This window comes from Mustela nigripes, chromosome 4 (assembly GCF_022355385.1).
Source record: "Mustela nigripes isolate SB6536 chromosome 4, MUSNIG.SB6536, whole genome shotgun sequence".
NCBI lineage: Eukaryota > Metazoa > Chordata > Mammalia > Carnivora > Mustelidae > Mustela > Mustela nigripes.
In genome coordinates this window covers 48,024,402-48,050,455 of record NC_081560.1, presented here as the reverse complement: position 1 = coordinate 48,050,455, position 26,054 = coordinate 48,024,402, and the positions used below count along the sequence as shown (strand labels likewise).

The 26,054-nt window shown below is 37.3% G+C and overlaps 1 protein-coding gene across 2 annotated transcripts in view; it reads left to right on the top strand.

The window, feature by feature from the left end:
* Positions 1-26,054, top strand: part of TAX1BP1 (Tax1 binding protein 1) — an 80,733-nt gene that overhangs the window by 51,226 nt on the left and 3,453 nt on the right. The window contains exons 13-17 of one of the 2 annotated variants that reach the window (XM_059396667.1): positions 268-338; positions 3,435-3,560; positions 6,136-6,207; positions 18,942-18,987; positions 19,459-19,607. In XM_059396667.1, the coding sequence (XP_059252650.1) occupies positions 268-338; positions 3,435-3,560; positions 6,136-6,207; positions 18,942-18,987; positions 19,459-19,607 (464 nt within the window). Of the gene's footprint in view, positions 1-267; positions 339-3,434; positions 3,561-6,135; positions 6,208-18,941; positions 19,126-19,458; positions 19,608-26,054 lie in introns of both variants that reach the window. The other variant, XM_059396666.1, reaches the window with a different exon arrangement.

Here is a 26,054-nt window from a genome sequence, read left to right as displayed (position 1 = left end):
AAATCTGTGAAATGACCAAAGAAATTGCTGACAAAACAGAAAAATACAATAAATGTAGACAACTCTTGCAGGTAAGCTAGCTTTCTTGTAAATGAAAGATTTATTAGATATAATGACTTACCTTTGTTGTTTGGATTTTTTCTTTAAATTGTGGGTGTGTTCACCACTCCTCCCCATACCCATTTACTTAGTCCCCCCCCCCCTTTTTTAAAGATTTTGTTTATTTGACACTGAGAACACAGGCAGGGGGAGCTGCAGGGAGAGGGAAAATCTGTGAAATGACCAAAGAAATTGCTGACAAAACAGAAAAATACAATAAATGTAGACAACTCTTGCAGGTAAGCTAGCTTTCTTGTAAATGAAAGATTTATTAGATATAATGACTTACCTTTGTTGTTTGGATTTTTTCTTTAAATTGTGGGTGTGTTCACCACTCCTCCCCATACCCATTTACTTAGTCCCCCCCCCCCCCTTTTTTAAAGATTTTGTTTATTTGACACTGAGAACACAGGCAGGGGGAGCTGCAGGGAGAGGGAGAAGCAGGCTGCCTAATCAGGGGCTCAGTCCAGGACCCTGGGATCATGATCTGAGCTGAAGGCTGCCTCTTAACTGACTTAGTCACCCAGGTACCCTCTTAGTTTCTCTTTTGGGATGATGAAAGGGGGTTGTTCTCTGTATCTGCTCATGTAGGCCTGTGTGTAAAATCATGATCCTAAAATTTTTTATTGACCTAGTGTCCTTTCTTGGTATTGGGCAAGTGATTAATTGAGATTGGTTATTTTTGTTTGTTGTCTTATAAGGACACATTGAATATATATCCTTGAACTTGGAACTTCATAAAGGGAAGTATTTTTTTTTACATTTACTGTAATAGCAAAGAATTTTAGGATATCTTAAAGTAACCAGATTTACAAAGTGGAAAAAGAGAATGTTAATCAGATGAGCTATTGCCTTCATGATGTTAACTGTTTTGACTGTTTTAAACTGTATTTTTCATTCATTTCAGTTTTGCAACTGGTAGGGTTCACTCCTGGAGTATTTAAAGGATAAAGGGAAAATGCTTCTCATTTATGCCTGATTTGGAGAAGGGAGGCAAAGGTGTTTTGTGTTTGTATGGGTGATTTTTGTTCATTTTTTTGTGTATGTTTCTCCATGCCTGTAGAGAGGGAAAGGATGTTTAGAACTATAGAATGAAGTTCATACATGAGTTCAGTGTTACTGTAGTGATTGATTTAAAACATTTTGTCAGTGCCTTTTAATAATTAATCTCTTAAACTTTATTTTTAAAAATATTTTATTTATTTGAGAGAGGGATTGCAAGAGAGCATGAATAGGGGATGGGGAAAGGGAGCAGGGAGCCCATGGGGCTGGATCCCAGGACCCTGAAATCATGACCTGAGCCAAAGGCAGATGCTTAACCGAGCCACCCAGGTGCCCCAAATCCTTTAAATTTTAAACATTTTCGTTGCTTCAGAGGATCCTTCCTTCTGTAGAAGAATTGATTGATTAGAAGAGTTTTACCCTTGAGTTTGGAGTAGTTGTTTGTAAGGGACTAAACTTTTTTCATCAAATCTGAAATAATTCTAGATGAATATTTTTTTAAATGTCATTTTATAATGTTATTGATAAAATGTGCTAATGTTAAAAATTTCCTCAAGGTGTTTTCCCCCCACAGCCCTACCTTTTGTACAGTTTGTGTAAATTCAGTTGGATGGTTTATGCTTTGTTTTTTGTCCTCTTTCAGCATAATTAATTTGAAATTATCCATGTTGCTTATATTGATAGTTCATTCCTTTTTATTGGGAGAGTTATGATCTTTTGCTATTTTAAAAATTGAGTTCATTTTATTATTTTTTATTCAAAGATTGTATTTATTTGGCAGACAGAGATCACAAGTAGGCAGAGAGAGGAGAAAGCAGGCTCCCTGCTGAGCAGAGATCCTGATGCAGGGCTCTATCCCAGGACGCTGAGATCATGACTTGAGCTGAAGGCAGAGGCTTAACCCACTGAGCCACCCAGGCGCCCCGAGAGAGAGAGAGAGAGAGAGAGAGAGAGAGAGAGGGAGAACACGAACATGAACACGAAGATGAATGAATGAGAATGAATCTTAAGCACACTCCATTCTGTTCTAAGAAATATTTACCTAATCCAACTTGTAAAGATTTTCTCCTATCTTCTATAAGTTTTATAGTCTCAGGTATTTAACATTTAGGTCTGTTTCATTTTATTTTTGTGTGTGGTGTGATGTATGGTGTGTATTGTAATGGATATTAACTTGATCTAGCATTTGTTAAAGATTTTTCCTCAGTTGTATTGCTTAAAGCCTATTTTTAAACTTTTACTTTGAATATAAGACATTCAAAATGAAATTCCCCAATTTACCCTTTTGTCATGATTTGTAACATTCTGGGTTGTAGAGGAGAAGTGGTGTATATGAAGTCAGCCTAGAGGCACCTGGGTGGCTCAGTCTTTTAAGTGTCTGCCTTCAGCTCTGGTCATGATTTCCAGTTCCTGGGATTTAGCCCGGTGTCGGGCTCCCTGTTCAGCCCCGAACTTGCTTTCTCCCTTTCCCCCAGCACTCCCCCTGCTTGTGATTGTTCTCTTTCTCTGTTTCAAATAAATAATAAAATCTTTAAAAAAGGAAAAAAGAGTCAGCCTAGAGATTATCTTGGTCAGGAAATTCCAGTGTCTGGAAGCAGCTGTCATTATAATCATACTAGTTTTTATTTCTTCCTGTTGTGAAATCTTATGGCAGTATAGAAATAAAGAATAAAGATGGTAAAAGGTACCATCATGATCCTGATTCCAAGAGATAAGAGATATTAATACTTTATATTTTTCTACACAGCACTATATAGAGATCATAAAAAATTGTGTTAACTTTTTAAAAATAGGATTATACTATATATTCTGGTTTTTGCAGCATACTATTTTCAGCTAATGTATCTTGACATTTTTACTTGTTAATTTGTAGATCTGTGTTCTTTTAAATATATACTGTTCAGTTTCAGAGATTTAAAAGGATTTGTCCCATCTTCACTGACATTTGCTTTTTTCGTTTTTTTTTTAAATTTTTTTAAACATTTGGTTATTTCAGTGTTTACTCTGTTAAAACAATGTTATAATGAGGGGTGCCTGGGTGGCTCAGTGGGTTAAAGCCTCTCCTTTCGGCTCAGGTCATGATCCCAGGGTTCTGGGATCGAGCACCCACATCGGGCTCTTTGCTCAGGAGGGAGCTTGCTTTCCTTCCTCTCTCTCTGCCTGCCTCTCTGCCTACTTCTGATCTCTTGTCTGTCAAATAAATAAATAAAATCTTTAAAAAAAAACCCAAAACAGTGTTATAATGAAACATTCAGCACATCTAAATATGTTTATATAGATACTGGTTTTACTTGGATTTAAAATCTTTTGGTAATTATGCTAATTTCGTTTAGGATGAGAAAACAAAATGCAGTAAGTATGCTGATGAACTTGCAAAAATGGAACTGAAATGGAAAGAACAAGTGAAGATTGCTGAAAGTGTAAAACTAGCATTAACTGAAGTAGAGGACAGTTACAGAGTAAGTTTGGTATTTGTATAGCTTGAACCACAGTGTACTTGGTACTGTTGCGAATATGTTAATTTTTACCAATCTAATGGACAGTTTCAGTATAGATAATTGGAATTTGTATTTTTGTGTATAAATAAAAACATAATACGTATTTAGTTGAGTGTATTTAGCCAATTAACGATGAGCTGAGAAAATAAATACTCCTGTGCATTGCCATTGTGGGTTTAATTTTTATGTACTCAGTTGGCTAATTAAAATTATATTTTAAAATCATGCTTAGTTTCTAAGGAAACGTGATCATTTCATTATCCTGTTCACTTAGAAACAAACATGAACGTGTATGTAAAATTAGGGTCTTTACATTTTTGTGGGAGCATAGTAATATATGATCAGTAAAATTTATGTAAAAGTTATTAAGTGATCACCAGATGGGTTACTTGTGATCCTAAAAAATACTGCAAAGTGATACAATCTTAATTAAGATTATTTTTGCCAATGTAACATTAGGCAACAAACAAGCCCAAATGGTAAATGGTATTTGTAAGACAGAAAAAAATTAGCAGGCTGTTTCCGCCAATTAGGAGGAAAATATTTTTGTTTTAAGGAATAAAGTATAATGTTAACATATTTTGAAATAGATATGTAACTATAATATGCATATTGTGTGTGTGACTAAAGACGAGGAAGTTCTAAATGATTTAACTTAGCTATACTATAGCTAATTGTATTTACGATCTAATTTTAAAATGTGGTATTCTTAAAGGCACTGAGAATTTAGGTTTCCCCTAAGGGCTGAAGAAGGTGGCACATTATAGGTAATTTTACTGGTAGTTCTTCTTTATCTTCATTTACTGTCAGAATGAAAATTCCAAACTTTTAATCATGAGATCATCATTTCTGAGAACCCTGTGGATATTGTTTCAATGGCTGGCTGCTTCCCTTAATAGTTATTAAGTGTGAATACTGAATTTACATGAACTTTTATCTTTGCATATTGACTAGAAAAAAATAGTAAAATTAAAGCCTGCTATGTAGAGAGAGCTAGCAGGCACTCACTATGTTAGCTCTTACGTGGGTGATCAAATAAGTAAGGCACAGTGCTGTGTATGCTTTCAGAAGTTTATAATCTAAGAGGGATTGTTAGAAGTAGAATAGTGATACTCAGAACTCTTTGACATTCATGACCCAGATAATCACCTGCAATCCTGTGGGAAACTAATGTTTTTATTTTTTAGTTCATTTAGTTCCTGATAAAAGTGAGCATCCGAATTAAACATTATAGATTATGCAGCTGGTATAAGTGCATAGCTTTTTATTTAGTGCCCTTCCCCTTATTTTGTACTGTTTAGAACAGATATTCACTAGACAAGGCAAAATGGGATGATGTTTTAGATGAATGGTAAGTCTAATTAATGAGGTATCATAGGACTGTTTCCAGTGGAATATTTAGGAGTTCAGCATGAAGAAATCCAGCCTTTGAAAGACCAAACTGGAGGGAAGGGGAAGAAAGAAGCATTACTCTAAGCAGATTGGAAAACATTCATATAAGTTTGGAGGTGAAAAGTGGAGAGCAGCATAGCCTGGAAATTTTGGGCAGTCTGGAGTAATAGGACTTTAATTTCTGTGGTGGAATAAATTGGGACTTAAAAACTAGATCAAAGCCACAGTTGTGGGGGTCCTAAAATGGATTTTGGGTGCTGTGTGCTCCTGAGAATTCCCTAGGAGCAAAGGTACCCAACTATATTAGGTCTTTCTGAAAACAGTTGGGTAACCCTGAGAGGATTTTATAGGTGGGAAGGTGTTTGAAGGTAAGAAAATTAGAAGTAGTTTCAAAATTACTTGGGAAAGAGCACCCCCTTGCGTGCTTATCTGATGACTTATCTGATGAACAAGACATGAGTGTATCAAGGAAAGTTTCGAAAGGCATCCTTAGGGAAAAATAATTGAAAAATAAGTTTGTGTTTGTATTCATAATGTGGTTAAGAAAATGAATGAATTAAGATACTGAAAATGTTGGGGAGTGGAGGAAGAAGAGGGAGGAGTAAGTGTTACAACACTTCCTAGCTTCAGTCACAGTGGACTCTGAGATTGGTAATACCTGTTAACAAAAGTAAGAAAAGAAGGTTTGGGGCCTTTTGCCCTTAAAGTGTGGAAAGAACACTGAAAACATGTCACCCATCTGTTAAAAAGACAGGTTTGAAACTTGGGGAAGAAAGATAAGTGCCACGTGAGTTAATACTTGTGATTTTTTCCCCTGGGGATTGTAGTCATGAAGGCATAGAAAAAAGAGTTTTGGTGGGAATATAGTGGGAAGCCGAAGAAGAAACTTTGGAGAACACTCTCATTTCTAATTGTGAAGAAGAAGCAGACACAAAAAAATCATGAGAGGATGATATTGTGAGAGAAATTGTGTGAGTAAGGGAAGTTGGTCAGTAATGAGAAGTAACCTAGAGATGTCAAAGAAATAAATCAAGAAAAATACATGGCTGTGGTAATAGGAATTTTGATAGAATGGTATAGACTTAATTCTTGGTGTGTAAGGAGAGAGTAGATAGTGAAAAAGATTAATAATTTCTTTTTTCAGCTTCAGTTGGCAGAGAAAGACAAAGAAATAAGTGGTCTAACTTCTCGTTTGGAAAACCTCTCCAGGGAGAAGGTATTGAACAGTGTACTTCAAAAATCTTTCAGGGGTGTCTATGTGTCTGTTTATGTGTGTCTGGTGCTTGGTTTGATTGTTTTTGTTTCTGGTGCTTGGTTTCCACTCAAGTCATAGTCTCACTGTGTGTGTGGGACTCTGCTCTCAGCACAGAGACTGCTTGATATCCTTGCTCTTCCCCCTGCTTGTGCATGGAAGGGTGGTGTGGCGGGGGGGAGATGCCTGCGCATGTTCCCAAATAAATAAATAAAATCATTAAAAAAAAAATCATGACAGTACAGCTTTATGAAGACACCCATCTTAGAGTCATGTGAGGGTGGTTTTGAAAAAAGTTAAATGAATAAAGACTGAAACAGATGTCAGTCCTCACAGGGGAGAATGTTTTCAGTTAAATAATTTTATTTTTAAAAATGATGTATTTTTAAAGATAACAAGCAGAGTTGGGGAGCAGAAGGAGAAGGGGGAGAAGGGATCGCAGGTTCCACACCCATCTCAGGGTCCGATGTAGGGCTTGATCTCATGACCCTGAGGTCACAATCTGAGCCAAAATCAAGTTGAATACTTAATCACTGGAGCCACTCAGGCACCCCTAAATAAAATTTTTAAAATATTTTACTTTACACAATGAGGAAAATGCTTAAGTGTTGAAATTTAACTTATGTATTTTGTATTTAATAGTAAACAGATTTTATAATGTTTAAATTCAGGAATTAAAAAATTGAAAAATTATACATAATGTCTATCTGGTTTTCTTTTGTGTTAGGAAACATTTTAGACATTTTAATGATCTGTAGCATAACCTGACATTGAAACAGAGCATAGATTTATAATACAAAACATGCTCTAGTACAACATTTCTCCAGGTGTGGTTTGAGCTCCTTTAGGGGGTCCCCATCCCCTTTTAGAGGTCTATAAAATGAAACTATTTCACAGTTATTTGCTTTATTTCCTCCTGTTACTTATACACACACACACACACGTATGTGTATATGTATGTATATATGTCCCCCCACCACTGTGTTACATTTATATGCTGGTGTGTAAGCAGTGGTATGTTTTGAATTAAGGCAGTTGCACCAAAGTGCATTAGTATGGTTACCATATTCTTCTTAAGTATTGCATTCACAGTTTTAAAAAAAAAATCCAGTTTCACTTATGATGAAAAGTAAAATAATCTTATTGAAGCTTGACTTTGGAGTGTACATCTTTTTAGTATTCTGTGTTATGAAATTGGGAGATCCCCCAAAACACTTTTACCTAATGAAGTATGATGGTTATCTTAAGGTGAAGCACTTGTGCAGTTGTTTGGGTTGTGAGCTGCCCTAGCTGCTCTTTTCATAAGGTATCATTTCCATGTTAAAAGAATGACTAATAGACAAAATTTGGTTATTCAAAGTAGGATATTTGGCAGGTATTTTCTTGAAAAGAAGTGAAGCAAGCCTGTTAAAGGAAAAACAATTGGTAGTATTTGTTGCCAATGATAAAATTCAAGATTCTAAGCAAAAGCAAGAATTTGGGGCATCTTGTGTCTACTGTCATGAGCTTGATAATTCCCAGTGCTTACATTTCTTTTTTCTGTGCACACACTATGTCTGTCTTCCTGTCTTCTTACCTGACAGTCATCAGTATGAACTCTTTGGTCCGTGGATTTAGAATTTGTTATGTTTGGGTGCCTGGGTGGCTCAGTTGGTTGGGGGACTGCCTTTGGCTCAGGTCGTGGTCCTGAAGTCTGGGATCAAGTCCTGCATCAGGCTTTCTGCTTGGCGGGGAGTTTGCTTCTCCCTCTGGCTCTCCCCTTCTCGTGTTCTCTCTCTCTCATTCTCACTCTCTCAAATAAATAAATAGAGTCTTTGAAGAAGAAATTTGTTATGTTCTTAGTTTGATTTTCCCGCATTCCAAGATTTGGTCAGTGGGAGCATTTTCACGCTGGTCCCTGATAAGCCCCAGTATCAAAAGGATGTTGTTGATTTTTTTAGCACATAATACTTTTCTGGCATTGCAAGATATTCTAGTTCATCTTATACCCTTCTTAACTCATCTTTGGAACTGTCTTTTTTTTTTTTTTTTTTTAAAGCTAGAAAGATGCCCTGGTCCAGCCCTGGAAGAATTAGTTCTTTTTCCAAGAAGTTTCTGGTTCTTTACTAGTGGGAGATGGTATTTATAAACAAAAATACGAGCCCTAGGTGTGTCCATGATTACTGGTGCTCTTTGCTTGTAGATCTTTTCAGTGGGCAGAACTAAGAAACATTATTTTTTAGATATCACGAGTTCTGGTTGAACTCCACATGCTTCTTACTTGCTTTCCTCATTTTCTATTTGTATACACACCTTCCACACTGAGAATCCTGGTGTCCAACAATACCAACACATATCTACTCATTTGCTAAATCTGATGATCTACATGAAACAGTTTCAGAATTGCTAGGGCCATATCACTCTGAGAAAGATGCCTGTTAAGAATAAAATTTGAGATTGTTTGAAGTTGTTTTTTTTCCCCCTCTGTCTCCCTACACTTGAGCATATTCAGATAGCTTTTTCTTTTCTCCTTCCTTCACCCCCCCCCCCCTTTCTCCCCTTTCCTTTTCAGTGTGTGGTAATACAAAATGGCAAGGGGGTTAAAAAGATTCCTGCAAATAAACAGTGGATTAAAGATAATTAAAACAGAACAAATGAAGAAGAGTGAGAAAATGGTTTTTAAAATTTCTGGTATGAGGTTTTGGTCAGGTGTATTGGAAAGTTAAAACAACAATGCTTTAATCAGATCTGACAAGAAGTTGGCAAGGAGTATGTATATGTATGTATGTATATATATATATATATATATAGGGGTACCTGGGTGGTTCAGTTAAGTGTCTGCCTTCAGCTCAGGTTATGATTCCAGGGTTCTGGGATTGAGCCCCACATCAGGCTCCCTGCTCAGCGGGGAGCCTGTTTCTTTCTCCCTCTTCTTTTGCTCCCCCTGCTTGTGCTCTCATTCCCTCTGTCAAGTAAGTAAATCTTTTTCTTTAAAAAAAAAAAAAAAAAAAAAATTCCAAGTGTTTCAGACAACTTTTTGAAATATGGAGTTACTTTCAGTATTGTTAATAAGAAACCCAGCTATAAGTGTATGTTGTGCTTAGAGAGATTAGCTAATGCTAGAAAGAAGCAGTCAAGATACTTTCTGTATTTTACCTGTATAAAATAAATAATTCCTATCTGGAAGATTTATATGTATAATTTATACATAAGATTATATAGAATTTATATAATTACATCCCTTCAATTCATATTTATGTATAAAATGGGTTTTATATCTACATATATATTTATTTTGATGTTTTATGCAGGATAAAGATAGTCCTGAGTGATTATAATCATTTGTAAGTTACTGAAATGGCTAAAACCACATACAATAATATAGTGACTGTATTATGCTATATTAACAAATTTCCCGAAAACTTAATGGCTCAAAATTAGTTATTTCACAGCTTCTGTGAGTAAGGAATTCAGGTGTGGCTTAACTGGGTCCTCTGGCTTTAGACCTCTCACAAGACTGCAGTTAGGGTGTCAGATGGGGCTCAGTCACCTCGTGGATAGAGATTTGTTTCCATGGTACTCAAGTGATACCAGGATTCATTTTGTTGGCAGTTACTAGAGCAAGGAACAGATACACTTCCTTCTCTGCCATCTTCCATGAAGTCACTCCCCTTCTCTCCTCTTGATTTAGGTGGTTATTCAAAACACAGCGTAACCTTTAAAAATATAAAACTGGTCACTCCCTTGCTTAAAGCTCTATAATGGGCTTCCTCTGCCCTTAAGATGAAACCCAAAATTCTTAAGATAACATATGATAATTTTGTATGACTGTCCTCCATTTTTCACTGTTCCCATCTTAGGCTACAGTATCTTGTTTCACTGTCCTCTATTGTAGAGGCTCTCTTAGTAGTTCTTGAACTTGCATCAGAATCAGGGAGAGGGTGGTGGGGTTATGGACATTGGGGAAGGTATGTGCTATGGTGAGTGATGTGAAATGTGTAAACCTGGGGATTCATAGACATGTACCTCTGGGGCTAATAATATATGTTAATTTAAAAAAAACGCTTAAACTTCAAAAAAAAAACCACCTATATTTCTTGTTAAAACAGATTCCTGGGTCCATTTCCAAAGTTTCTGTTTTAGTAGGTTTGTAGTGGGGCTTGAGATTTGCATTTCTTAGTTCCAGTGCTGCTGCTCTGGGAACCACGGTTTGAGAAATGTTCTCGTCCCTCAGGCTTTATAGCTCAGCAGTTGCTTTATTTTCTTATGGCCCTCATTCATTTCATTTGCCAGAAATATTCTTGCCTACAATTCTTCTATTACTTTGTTGGACTCTTTTTGGACATGTTTAAACATGTGAGAATAGAAGAATAGAATGAACTCTGTTGTACTCCTCATCCAACATCAGTAATTGTTTTATTTTATGGCAGTCTTATCTGTGCATAATTACCTTCCCTTCTCCCCCCAGGTATTTTCAAGTATATCCCAGAATTCGTACTATTTATATTCAAATAGTACTATTCGTACTATTTATATTCATAAATATATGAATATTTATTCATAACTACTACTTAAAGATTGATTTATTAGAGAGCATGCGTGCAAGGGGCGGGAGGGGAGAAGAGAGATGGGAGAGACTCTCAAGCAGACTCCATGCAGAATGTGGACCTGACACAGGGCTTGATCCCACAACCCTGAGATCACGACCTGAGCTGAAACCAAGAGCCAGACACTTAACTGACTGAGCTACCCAGGTGCCACCCATCACCCCAACTACTCTTGACTCATCCTTCAAGTTCCAGAATAAATGACTCTTCTTCAGTAAGGCCATCTTTGACCTTCAGTCTGATGTGCGTGCCTCTCTTAAACTCAGACCTGGGACCTGCACTTAGATTTCATAGCACTTAACATAATTTGTAATGAATATTTATTTCTGTGATTACTTAGTATCTGCCTTGTCTTCTTAATTGTAAGATCTATGAAGATAGAATGGCTTCTGTTTTATTCACCATTTTATTTGTAGCTCCTAATATAGCACCTGATGCTTGAAGTTAAATATTAGTTCAGTTAATTTAGGTACTCTAGCCAGAGGTGCCCTGGAACTATAAGAGAAGACTCCTAACAAAATCTGTTACTTCTTTTTTCCCAAGATTTTACTTAAATAGGAGAGAAAGAGCGTGCATCCAAGTGTGCGCATGAGTGAGTGGGGGAAGGAAGAAACAGGCTCCCTACTGAGTGGAGAGCCCGACTTGGGGCTCGATCCCAACACCATGGGATCTTGACTTGAGCAGAAGACAGATACTTAACTGACTGAGCCACCCATGCACCCCTAACAAAATCTACTTCTTAAATTGTGGAGGCTTTTTAGGAGAGTTATGAATGAGCCATCAGTATTATTTTGCTAAGGTAAGTTAGCCACATTCATGTGTCATACATGTTTTTGAAGGTAGAGGAGGTCTTAATAGGAGTTTCTTCACCTGTTCTAAGGGTCTTTTGATAGTCTGGTGAAATCTGCTCAATACCTATTAAATATATTAATATAAAACACATAAATTATATATATATATATATATATGAATAAATATATATGAATATTTATTCATAACTACTACTTAAAGATTGATTTATTAGAGAGCATGCGTGCAAGGGGCGGGAGGGGAGAAGAGAGATGGGAGAGACTCTCAAGCAGACTCCATGCAGAATGTGGACCGGACACAGGGCTTGATCCCACAACCCTGAGATCACGACCTGAGCTGAAACCAAGAGCCAGACACTTAACTGACTGAGCTACCCAGGTGCCACCCATCACCCCAACTACTCTTGACTCATCCTTCAAGTTCCAGAATAAATGACTCTTCTTCAGTAAGGCCAGTGGGGGGAAGGGCAGAGAGAGAATCCCAAGCAGACTTCTTGCTGAGCACAGAGCCAGGTGCAGGGCTCGATTCCCAGACCCTAGGGTCATGACCTGAGCCAAAATCAGGAGTCGGCTCCTCAACAACTGAGTCACCCAGGTGCCCCAGAAATATTTTTAAATTAGTAAAGCAAAATACACAGAATCATAGCAGAAACAAGTTATAAGAAGTAGTTACCAAAATATTAAAACAAGTTTATGATATATGTGACAGGTGCTATATGCTTATTTAAAAATGTTAAATAAGATTTAGTGTGTCTAATAACTAACCATAATTTCAAGGTAGTGAGATACAGAGGTTGTTTTGAGATGGATGTAGTGACTATAATATGAAGTGAATATATCTGGAATTCTGTAGTTGACAAAGGTACTGCAGCTTTTAGCTGTTTTTGTGGGTTGGTTGGTTTGTGTTTTTTTGGGCCTGCATTCGTAATTGAAGATGCTAAATTTCAGTTAGCAGTTAGTGAAAAGATACAGATTTATTTTCCTCATCCAAGTTCATTTTATCTCCTGAATTCTGAACATGGACCCTCTGGGGAGTGTTGTGAATGTAAATTTGTGAATCAGATTTTCTAAGTCAAGAGTTCAGTCTTTGATTTACCAGACAACCTACATGTAGCTGTCTTGTTCATGTCCCTGTGTTCTTTTTTTCCCCCCAGTGTTGAGGAATCAAAGCTGCTTTTTACTGGTCCTTTTCTTACCTGGCATCCTATTTGCAGGGGATTTATTGCATCTCTGATGGTAGAGGAGAGGAGGGAACTCTTTATTAAGTTGGAATCTCTATGAAGTTGCTTGACTGCACCTTAAATCTTTTAATGAAACCCTTGACTCCATTTAAGTAGTTTATTGTTTGCTTACAGAAGAATTTCACCATGTTCTTCTGAGGTGATTTTAAATTTTTGTAGCAGTTCATCCTGTCTACATCTTTGGCAGCGTTCATGCCCTTTTCTTGAGTGGTCTTCGAAATATTTTTAAAATTTACTTCCACTTTATCTCTAATTGCATTTTCACAATTCTGAACTACATGGCAGCGCTTTCTGAGTCATGGCGGGAGATGAGGGAACCTTCTTTGAGGACATGCTGTGTTCTAAACACTCCTCTAATTTCTCAGTCCTCCTAGGGCTGGAGAAGAAAAGTTCTTCAGGATTACTAGTGCTGGAGCTGATGGGCAAATCCAGTTCTGTTGGACTTTAGTCTACCTTGTCCCATCCCTCTGGTTGTTGCTAATTGCAAGTTATGTCCAATTTCAAGTGTGCCCAGTATAACTTGCCTAGAATAACTTTGCTAAAGAGCCATATTACAATTGTTAGGCCCATTGTTATAAACTGTGTGATACAGGTTTGGCACATCAGGCCTTCAGCTTGTCTTTTCTCTTGCTCTTAACATGTGCCTTGTGCTCTAGCCCTATCATGCATTTACCCAATCCTACAGTATGTTATTATTTCACCTATCTTCTGTGCTCTTTCCATGTGCTTGAGGGAACTTTGCTGTATCTCTTCTCAAACCTAAATTGACTTGAATTTTTCATGTTTACCAGTTTTGCTTTCAGTGATAATGACTTACTCTCTTTTAAGTTGACTTTATTTAATGATCATTTATATAGGTAAAAATTTGCTGACATAGACTCTCATCTCTGTTCTCATGGGATGACATTCAGCAAAACCAGTTGAGTTTTACTTTAGAGATGAAATTTTCCATACTTACATCTTTTGTTAAAATTTGTTTTTTTTTCTTTAACAGCTTTATCGAGGTATAGTTTATATGCAATAAATCCCACCTATTTTAAGTGCAATTTGATGGATTTTGGTAAATATATATAGTTCTGTAAATACCATTATATTCAAACTATAGAATGTTCACATTACTGCACAAAGTTCCTTCATGCTTATTTTTAGTCAACTCCATCAGCTATGTCCAGTCCCAGACCATCACTGATCTACCTTCTGCTATTATATAGTTTCACCTTTTCTAACATTTCATGTAAATGCAGTCTTGCAGCATTTACCCATTCGGTGGTTGGACATTAATCCTCTTACCAGCTGATAGATACATGGATTATTTCTAGTGTTTTGCTATGAACAATGTTATGAACATTCTCCTGTCTTTTTGTGGACATAGGTTTTCATTTCTCTTGAGTAGATGCCCAGGAATGGAATCGCCTTCTTACGTGATGGCTACTTTTTTTTAAGAAAGAGCCAAATTGTTTTTCAAAGTGGCTGTTCCATTTTGCATCCCCACTAGCAGTGTATGAGCATTCTAGTTGCTCTGTAGCCTCATTAGTATTTCGTATTGTTGGGTTTTAATTTTAGTCATGCTGGTAGATGTGCAGTTTTAAGTATAAGGTATAGGTTTAAGTTTTAATTTCCCTGATGACTAGTGGTGCTGGGCATCTTTTCATATGCTTACAGGCCATTCACTTATGTATATATATTTTTAAGTATATAAACTTAAAACCCTGTCCAACATGGGGCTTGAATTTTTGACTCAGATTAAGAGTACTCTACCAACTGAGCCAGCCAGGTGTCCGCATTCATATATATTCTTTTGTGAAGTGTTGAGATCTTTACCTATTTTTTAATTGGGTTATCTTTATTGGTTATATTTGGTTTTAAGAGTTCTTTATATATTCTCAGTATAATTCCTTTTTCATATGTCTTGGAAACTTGCCTTTTAATTTGTATTTATTTTTGGATTTTATTTAAATTAAATTAATTTACATGGTGTATTATTACTGTCAGAGGTAGAGTTTGGTGATTGATCCAACAGATACATGTAACACCCAGTGCTCATTACATCACATGCCCTCCTTAATGCCCATCGCCCAGTTACCCCATTCCCCCACTCAGCCTCTCCTCCAGAACCCTGTTTATTATACTTAATATATTATCTTTTTTTTTAATTTTTTTTTTAAAGATTTTATATTATTTATTTGACAGACAGAGATCACAAGCAGGTAGAGTGGCAGGCAGAGAGAGAGAGAGGAGGAAGCAGGCTCCCCGCTGAGCAGAGAGCCTGATGCGGGACTCGATCCCAGGACCCTGAGATCATGACCTGAGCCAAAGGCAGAGGCTTAACCCTCTGAGCCACACAGGCGCCTGATTATACTTAATATATTATCTTTTGTGGTTTGTCTCCCTCTCTGATTTTGTCTGATTTTATTTTTCCCTCTCTTTCCCTTTAATCCTTTGTTTCTTAAATTCCACAGATGAGTGAAATCATGTGATAATTTGTCTTTCTGTGATTGACTTCTCTTAGCATAATACCCTCTAGTTCTGTCCATGTCATTGCAAATGGTAAGATTCATTTTTTGGATGGCTGAATAATATTGTATATATATACACACACCACATTTAAAAAATATATATATATTTTTTTTTTAATTTAACAGGTCACAAGTAGGCAGAGAGACAGGAAGAAACAGGCTACTTGCAGAGAGCTCGATGTGGGGCTCGATCCCAGGACCCTGGGATCATAACCTGAGCCGAAGGCACAGGCTTTATTAATGCACTGAGCCACCCAGCTGCCCCTACCACATTTTTTTTTTTTTTGAAGATTTTATTTATTTGACAGATAATGAGAGAGGGAATACAAGGAGCGGGAGGAGGAGAGGCAGGCTCCCCACCAAGCAGGAGCCCCAGTGCAGGGCTCTTTCCCAGGACTCTGGGGTCATGACCTGAGCCAAAGGCAGATGCTTAATGACTGAACCACCCAGGAGCACCTATTCCACATTGTCTTTATCCATTTATCTATGGATGGACGTCTGGGTTCTTTTCATAGTTGGCTATTACAGACCTTGCTGCTGGAAACCTTGGGGGTACGTAAGTGACTCTTGGGATCACTGCATTTGTGTATTTGGAGTAAATACCTAGTAGTGCAATTGCTGGGTCATAGGGTGGCTCTGTTTTTAACTTTCTGAGGAATCTCTGTACTGTTTTCCAGTGCCTTTTTGTTTTTAAAAATACCTTTGAAGAGCAAAACCTTCTAATTTTGGAAATAGTCTAATTTAGCAATATTTTCTTAATGGTTCATGCTGTTTATGTTGTATCTTAAATTTTTGCTTAATCCAAGTTTATAAAGACTCCCCTACCCTTTTTTTCCTTTCACTGGGTTTATAGCTTTAGCTCTTAAGCTTAGATTTCTAATCCATTTGAAATAATCTTATGGGGGGGGTGTGCCTGGGTGGCTCAGGAGGTAAGCATTTGACTTGTGATCTCACCTCAGGACTTACCTCAGGGTTGTTAGTTCAAGACCTGTGTTAGGCTGCATGCTGGGCGTGGAGCCTACTTAAAAACATAATAAAGTGAAATAAATTTTTTTTTTGTATGATGTGATATATAGTCAAAATTTATTTTTACTGAAACAAATAATATATATAATAATATATAATATTATCTATATAATAATATATATTATAATAATATATTAATAAAAATGTACTTGTAGATACCCATTCTTTTAAGCTTATGTTTAAAAGACTATCCTTTTCCTTCATTGAATTTCTGCATCTCTGTTACATTGACTATGAGTATGGGTTTCTTTTTGGACTCTGTCTTTTGTTTTATTGATTTATATCAGGGGTCTGCAAACTAACATCTGCAAGCCAAATACGGCTCATGGCCTATTTTGTAAATAAAGTTTTATTAGCCTATGACCATGCCCATTCATTTAGGCATTACTTTATGGCTGCAACAACAGAGACAGAGTTGAATAGTTCTGACAGAACTGAAAATACAAACCTGAAAATATCTACTATTAGGCCCTTTATGGAAAAATGTTGCCAGCCCTTAATCTGTGTGTTTATCTGTATATCAGCATTCTATTCTCTTGATTTTATCACTCTATCTCTCAAATGTAAGTCTTCAACTTTGTTCTTTTTAAAAAATGAGCTATTTCAGGACCTTTGTATTTTAGGGTTCATTGAATGTATAGATCAGTTTCGGAGGAATTTATAAAAATGCCAAGTTTCCCGGTACATGAATGTGGTGTATTTTTCTGTTTATTGAGATTCCCTTTAATTTCTCACAGCATGTTTGTTTTTAGTGTACAGACTTTGAACATCTTCTACTAAATTTATTCCTGAGAATTTAATATCTAGGGATTCTACTATAAATTATATCTTTTAAAAACTTCATGTTTATTGTGTGTTTCTTACATACTGAAATGCAGTTGATTTTATGTATTGATCATGTATACATTGCAGCCTTGCTAAATCTCCTCATTCTCCTAGTTCTGTAGATTCCTTAGGAGGATGATATCCTCTGAATAAAGATGACTTTACTTCTTTTCAGTCTACCTTAATCTTGCCTTAATCCACTGTTTAGAATCTTCAGTACGGTATTGAGTAGAAGTGGTGAGAGCAGACATCTTGTTTCATTATTGATCTTAAGTAGAATCATTGGTTTTTCACTGTTAATATTCACTGTAGGGTTTTGAACTGTCTTTTTTTTTTTTTTTTTTTTTTTTTTTTTTTTTTTTTTTTTTTTTTTATTAAAATATTTTATTTACTTATTTGACAGAGAGAGATCACAAGCAGGCAGAGAGGCAGGCAGAGGGAGAGGAGGAAGCAGGCTCCCCGATGAGCAGAGAGCCCGATGCGGGGCTCGATCCCAGGACTCTGAGATCATGACCTGAGATGAAGGCAGCGGCTTAACCCACTGAGCCACCCAGGCGCCCCTTGAACTGTCTTTTTATATTAAGGATGTTCCTTTTTATTTCTAGGTATCTGAGATTTAAAAAATAATATGAATGCCTGTTGAATTGTATAAAATGTTTCTTCACTTGTTTAAATGATCATATTTTTTTTCCCATTAGTCTGTGAACATAGTGAATTATATTGATTTTTGTATGTTAGCTAAATTTGCTTTTCTTGGTAAAAACCCACTTGGTTGGGGCATCATGATCCTAGGCTCCAAGAATCAAGTTTCATGTTGGGCTCCTTGCTCTGTAGGGAGCCTGCTTCTCCCTCTTCCTCTGCCTGCTGCTCCCTTTGCTTGTGCTTGCTCTTTCTGTCAAATAAATGGATAAATACTTAAAAAACAAAAACAACCCTTATAATTATGTTACATTCTTTTAAAATATTGTTGGATTTGATTTCTTAAGGATTTTTGCATCAGTAGTCATGAGGAATGTGGTCTGCAGTTTTCCTGTGATGTCACTGTTTGACTTTGGTATTAGAATAGTATTGGCCTTATAAAGTAAGTTCAGAAGTATTTTTTTGTAGTTGTTTTAAGATTTTATTTGTCAGGGGAGAGTGCATGCACGCACAAGCAGGAGATTGGCAGGTAGAGGGAGAAGCAGGCTCCCTGCTGAGCAAGGGACCCAGTGTGGGTCTCCATCCCAGACCCCTAGGATCATGACCTGAGGTGAAGGGAGACGCTTAAGCGACTGAGCTACTCCAGTGTCCCTAGACGTGTTTTTTTTTTTCCTTCTAATTTTTGAAAGAGTTTATATGGGATTAGTATTTTTAAATATTAAAAAGTTTTCTTATATGTTTGAGTTTACTAGAGAAGCAGTCTGGGTTGCTTTTTGTCCTTTGGCTTTTATTAATAACTAAATTGTAAGAAATTCAGAGTTTCCTTTTAGTTCAATAAAAAGGGCAACTTCTTGGCACAAATAAATTTGAAAATACATCAGGCTTGATATGTTATATGTGGAAGGGACATTTATGAGAAGTTCAAGAGCTAGACTTTTCAGTTGTATTCTTTAAACATAATAGGGAAATAATTTTATTATGTTTTAGCTAAATGTTTAATGCAGCCCTTACTATGAAATATATGAATGCTTTCCACCTTTTTTTGGTTAATTTTAGGAACTTAAAAGGAATCTAGAAGATCAAGCAGAAAGGAAAATGGAAGGTCAGAATTCCCAGAGTCCTCAAAAGATCTCACAGTGTCTCAACACATGCTCAGAGCAAAATGGTCATGTTGCCACAGTGCCACATACACAGCCAGTTCTGCAGTATGGTAATCCTTATGCAGCACAGGAAGCCAGAGGTTATTAAAATAATTTTGGTTTGGGATTAACTGAGTATTTTTTGGTTTGTATCTATCTTAATGGGAACTAGAGAACTACTGGTACAGTTCACTCTAATAGAAACATTATCTCGTAACGAGTAATTTTAATGTTTAACAGTAACTGGGTTTGTCAAGGAGTCCTGAAGCACAAATGAGTAGTCTATTTACTTATATTCTTATTTTTAGAAATGACTTGGGTTAAAAAGACATTTTTTGATGCATAAAAATGGTTTTTTATATCCTGTTCATCATAGCTGTACATGGAGATTCTAATTATAGTACCAGGTTTCACTTCCAAAATTTTTATTTCAGATGGAGCAGATGGTGCTTTTTATCCAGATGAAATCCAAAGGCCACCTGTGAGAGTACCTTCCTGGGGACTGGAAGATAATGTTGTCTGTAGCCAGCCTGCTCGAAACCTTAGTCGGCCCGATGGTTTAGAAGACTCTGAGGATAGTAAAGTAAATTGAATTTCTATTTTCTGAGCTTGTTCCTTTTATTTTTTGTTTCATGTAGAGAGTTCTGTTTGTGGAAAAGAGAGTGTGTGTGCTTGTGTATACATGTGGTTGTTTAATTTTTGGAAAAACCTGCTTGTATTTAAATTAAAAAAAAAAACAACCATTAATATACTTCAGGATACTTTTACTAATGTAAAAGATTAAGTTCAGAGAATGACCTCAATATCGAAGTTATCAGTTTACTCTTTAAAACAATTTTTTGAGATATAATTGATACAGACCTTTATTAGTTCAGGTGTACAACATAATGATTCAGTATTTGTATATGTCATGAAAGGATTATTATAAGTCTGGTTAATATTTGTTATCACACATAGTTAACATTTTTTCATTTCCTTTGTGATGAGAACTTTAAGATTTACCCTCAGTAACTTTCAAATATATGATAAATTATTAGCTATAGTCACAGTTTAATTATCATTAAGTAATTTACTATGTTCTTTCGATTGCAGATGTAGTAGGTTGGAAGAAGCAGTGTTAATGACTATTATGCTTTAGTATACTGCATCATTTAATTTTAGCATTATACCCCACTTTAAATTTTAAGGTGGACTAGATTATCTTCAGAAAAGAGAAGTGTAGGGAAGCCTGGGTGGCTTAATCCATTAAGCGTTTGCCTTCGGCTCAGGTGATCATCCCAGAGACCTGGGATTGTCCCACATCAGGCTCCCTGTTCCTTATGTGAGAAACTCCTGCTTCTCCCGTTGCTTGTGCTCTCACACTCTCTCTCTCTGACAAATAAAATCTTTAAAAAAAGAAAAGAGAAGTGTATTACCATAGTTTTTTTTTTCTGGGTAAGTCTTTTAGATATGATTAGTATTTAATAATTTTTCAGCAACCCATTACTGATAATTTGAGTTAGTTTGTGTAGCACGTCATTTTTATTTTTAAGAGATTTTTTTCACCATTTAATAAATAAATTCTTTTCCTCACAAAAGTTTTTTTTTTTTTTTTGAATTCCTGTGCATTAAGATGAATTTAGAAGAAATGCTTTATCGTGCTCTTTGCAAGTACAGCGGTATCATGACCTGTTTCTCATTTAATCTAGTTTGCTGCATTTAATTGCTATTAACCTTTGCAGAAACTGATCAGTGTTCAGACAGGCATGATTTTAGCCCTAGTGCTCAACACCCATAATGGAGAAAAATGTATTTTTCTCTCCTGCCTTTTGGCCTCCTATGTCCATTACTGGGAATAATTAGGAAAACTGTCAGAACTTTTGTAGCCTATTTAAGGTCTAGAGTATAATCTTACTGCTTTTTCCACACCTTTACTTCACATTTTGCATATTTAATCTGATCATTCTTGGCACAGATGTTACATGTGACAAGCCCTTCTCTTCCATAGTCATCTGCTTCAGTTTAATTAGCAGAATGTTCTTTCTGATCTGTGTGCTTTGCCCTCCTGCAAACCCATGAGAAGTAGTGTTAGAGTCTTGAGCTCATTTGCTGACATGCTTAGATTTGGTAATGAGATGGAAGGACTCTTAATAGGCACACCTTGGATAATTGTATTTTGCAATCAGAAGATTTTTTTCACTTTAGACAGAAACTAATTTTTATTTACATTTAGACTTTTTGAAAAATCTTGCTATGACAATAACAAAAATCATTTGGAAGTGAAATATTTTAATGAGTAATTTCCAGAATATTTGAAGCAGATTTCAGTTGACCTGTTCCTTTTCACTGGTTCCTGCCTTGGGAGTAATTAAGAGCCATAGGACCTCGGAGTCAGGGTTGAGGCTGCCTTTCTCAAGCCTACTCCAGTCATAAACTTGCCAGATCTCCTTTCTACACCAGAAATAGGTCAGCTATCAGGTGAGATGCCTTTTGTGACTCCCTTTCCCCTAATAATTGCAATAGCAATAACTATAGCATCATAATTATGATGGTGAAGGCACCAAACACTTCAGCTCAATTTGCCAGCTAGTGCTTGGCTATTTAAATATGTTAACTCATTTGTTCTTTATAGCAGTCCCGTGAGGTAGGAACTATTAAATGTTTTCTTTTGTAATGGAGGAAACAGAAGGATTAATTGGCTTGCTTCATCACACAGCTACTGGTAAGGAAGGATACAGTCAAATGAGGATTTGAACCTCATCAATTTGGCTATAGGAGCTGTGGTCCTAACCACCGATCAGCCTATCAAATAGACTAAGCCAGAGGTTCCCAAACTTTCAGTTCATGGCACCTTTGGGGTGTCTAAATTTTTTTTTATGATACCCTATAGGCCAAAAGAAATGCTTAACACATTTCCTAATAATTCCTAACCATTTGAAAAAAAAAGTGTATACTGAATTGAGATAATGTTTTTCATTAAATAAGCACAGTTACTAATGGGATGTATATGGTTGTTGACAACTCTAAACCTTCTCAAACCTTGGAATTAGATTGGACAGACTGCTTCTCAAAGATAAGCTGTCAGTGAAGGGAATGTTGAAACTGTGAGCTAATGTTGAAAACTGTGAGCTGTTTTGAACTAGTTGCTCAAATATGGAGTGTTTCTGCATATTTCGTTAACTTCGAAAATTAAAATTATCCCATAGTACCCTGTGAGTTTGATATGGTGGTGCCCCAGCAATGGGAACATGGGTCTAAACTCTTGCTCCTCAGAAATAACAGTATGTGAAGCAACAGGTTTTTTTTTCCCCCCTTGTTTTGTTTTGTTTGACGGAGAGAGAATCTTAAGCAGGTTCCATGTCCAGTGCGGAGCCTGACAGGGCTTGATCTCATGACCCTGTGATCATGACCTGAGTTGAAGTCAAGAGTTGGACACTAAACTGAGCCATCCAGGAATCCCCTTCAAGTTTTTAAATTTTGATGAAGTTAAATTTATCCTATTTTTGCTTGTATTTTTGTTGTTAGATCTCAGAAACCATTGCATAATTCACAGGAAGATTTGTCCCTGGGTTTTCTGTAGTCTTTGCTCTTCTATTTAGGCTTTTGGTCCATTTAGAATTTATTTCTGAATATGGAGAAAAAATAACAATTGAGAAGTAATGGAGATCCTGCTTTTCTTTTTTATTTAATTGCAGTATAGTTAACATACAGTGTAGTATTTGTTTCAGGTATACAGTATAGTGATTCAAGAATGCTGTACATTACTCAGTACTCATCATGATAAGTATACTTCCCTCCCCTCTGGTAATCATCAGTTCTCTGTAGTTAAGACTGTTTCTTAGTTTATCTCTCTCTCCTTTTCCTTTGCTTTTTGTTTTGTTTCTTAAATTCTACATTGAGGGAAATCTTGCTATTTGTCCTCTGACTTATTTTCACTTAGCATTATATGCTCTAGCTCCGTCCATGTTATTGCAGATGGCAAGATTTAATTCTTTTTTGTGGCTGAGTAAATATTCCGTAGTATATATGTATAGCACATCTTCTTTATCCATTCATCTGTCTAGGGATACTTGGGCTGATTTGGCTATTGCAAGTAATGCTGCATTAAACATAGGGGTGCATGTATCTCTTTGAATTAGGTTTTTGTATTTTTGGGGTGAATGCCCAGTGTGTGGTTACTGGATTGTAGGGTAGTTCTGTTTTTAACTTTTTGAGGAGCCTCCATACTGTTTTATACAATGGCTGCATCAGTTTGCATTGCCTACCAACAGTGCATACTGATTCCTTTTTCTCCGTATCTTCGCCAACACTTGTTGTTTCTTGTGTTTTGATTTGATGAGCAGCCACTGCTAAGATAGGGCTGGCTGTGGCTACTCCCCAAAGTGCAGGCAGGCAGGTGTGCAAGTTGTATGTGTTGTGGTCGTCTTGCACAGGGGAGGTGTAGCTTCCACAGGGCTGCTGTGCAAAGTGTGTATGGGTGGAGGTGGTGCAGTTTCAGAGTGTGTGTCCTCTACTGGAGTTCAGATGAGTCAGTATTGGCAGGGTTTGCACAGGTTGTCTTAGGGAGGGGAGCCATAGTCCTGGACCTAGAGCAGTCCTGGCTGGAGCCGGTGGGGCATGGTGTAAGCAAGTTCGCGAGTGCTGATGCCCTGCTGGTTCACATAGGTGACCAGGTGGTTATGCTGGGGGAGTTTGTGGGGGAGAGAAATAGCACCTGCCAGATCCTTTGTTCCTAGAGAAGTTCTTTAGTGAACTCTGACATTAGCAACTAACTCTCTCTCCTGTGTGCCCCCAAAGGACTTTTCAAGCTGCTGCTGCAAGTTGTATCTCTGCGAGCTGTTTCCTATGCTGTTTCATTAAGGACAGGGATTTGGCTTCCTATTGCCCTCTGGGCTTTCTGCTGATTTTTAAAGTTCCAGAGGATTGAGGTCCCCACTGGTTTTAAGAATTCATGAAATTTGGCTCATCTAATACTCAGAGCCAAATGGCTGTGGGGATTCATCTTCTCTTTGTAGGCACATGGTGTTGATAGTTGTTTCTTACACGTTTCTGTTCCTCTGGCTCCCTTTGGTAGCCAGACCTGCAGGTTGAGCTCACCACATCTCTGCTCTTCCTACCATCTCTTGTGTAGCCTTTCTCTCCATTTTGTTTTGGAGTTTGTTCTGCCAGTCTTGAAGGGTTTTTTTTGGGTTATTTGCACTGACCTGTTATCTAGCCTGGGGCAAGGTGAATATAGGGTCCTCCTCCTCTGCATCTTTGTTGGAAGCCTGCTCTCTTTTTTAAAAGATTTTATTTATTTATTTATTTATTTGACAAAGACCGAGCAGAAGCAGGGGGAAGCAACAGGCAGAGGGAAGGAGAGAAGCAGGCTGTCCGCTGACAGGGTGGCCTGGGACTCCATCACAGGACCCCGGGATCATGACCTGAGCTGAAGGCAGGCACTTAACTGACTGAGCCACCCAGGTGCCCTTGCTTTCTCATTTCTAAGTGTGTGTATACACACACACACACACACACACACGAGACTTTATATGAATTGGCTACTCAGAGAACTTAAGACAGTTTGTGGTTTTAAACTGAGTAGGTGATCTCTTATTTCATGAGCACTTACTTCTCCTATCATTTAGAATTCTGTTGAGTACCTCTCCCCTTTTATTAGGTATTAGGTAGTAGAAGATACAGAATCATGGGGTTAGCATTACCAAATTGTATATGGTTTAGAAAGTATAAAGGCAAAAAAAAAGTGAGTTTCTTCCTCCTTTCCCCCTGATGGTTAATATGTTAGATAGGTTCTAACTGGGTTTAAGTCTAGCAGTTTAGCAGCAAACTCTGTTGTTAGCTGATTCATGGAAGCAGTAAATTGGGGTAGGCTATATTTTTCGTCCCTGGAAAGTGGAGGTTTTTTTTTTTTTTTTTTAAAGATTTATCTATTTGACAGATCACAAGCAGGCAGAAAGGCAGGCAGAGAGAGAGAGAGGAGGAAGCAGGCTCCCTGCTGAGCAGAGAACCCGGTGTGGGGCTCGATCCCAGGACCCTGAGATCATGACCTGAGCTGAAGGCAGAGGCTTCAACCACTGAGCCACCCAGGAGCCCCAAGACCTTTCTTTTCTCTTCCATTATTCGTTTCGATAGTATTTCGGAATTCTAAAATTTGTTCTTTCTCAGAGATAAATAAGGAAATTGTATTCATTGTCATTATATTATATGTAGTTCTTTAAGCAAATTCATTGTCAAGTATTGCTGTTGGAAGGCCCAATCTGGCAGCTAGAATACTGTGGCACAGAATCAACAATTTATTGTCAACATAATAGGTTTAGCTGATTCAACTATATCGTCTTACCTCTTTGTACCTACAGACTTAAAACTGCTTTTAATTTTAGTTACTGTAGACTTGATTCTTTAAGTATGAAGTCTTCTATTCCCCAGTTTTTCAGTCCCTTATTAGGCTAGTTACCTATCTTGTTTCTGTGCAGTGAGTAGTTTCCTCTTGACATACAGACTCTTTGTGATCAGAATGTTTTGTATTTTGACTGGTTTTTATTGTGTTAGTAGTACAGTTTAGCAGTTAAAGAAAAAATCACCTCCAGTAGGCCACGATGGGAGACCACAAGGTATCACTTCCATGTACCCTCTATCACACTTCTTAAGATTTTATTTATTTAGGGGCACCTGGGTAGCTCAGTTGGTTAAGCAACTACCTTTGGTTCAGGTCATGATCCTGGAGTCCTGGGATTGAGTCCTGGCATCGGGCTTCTTCCTCAGCAGGGGGTCTGCTTCTCCTGACCTCTCCCCTCTCATGCTCCCTCTCTGTCATTCTCTCTCTCTCTCTCAAGTAAATAATTTTTAAAAGATTTTATTTGGCAGATATCTAGAGAGAGAATACAAGGGGAGTGGTAGAGGGAGAGAGAAACAGGGAGGGAGCCTCACACGGGCTTGATCCCCAGTACCCTGAGATCATGACCTGAGCCAAAGGGAGATGCTTAATGACTGAGCTATCCAGGCACCCCTCTATCACACTCTACTGACCAAGAGCTATTTTGAGTTTGGTGTT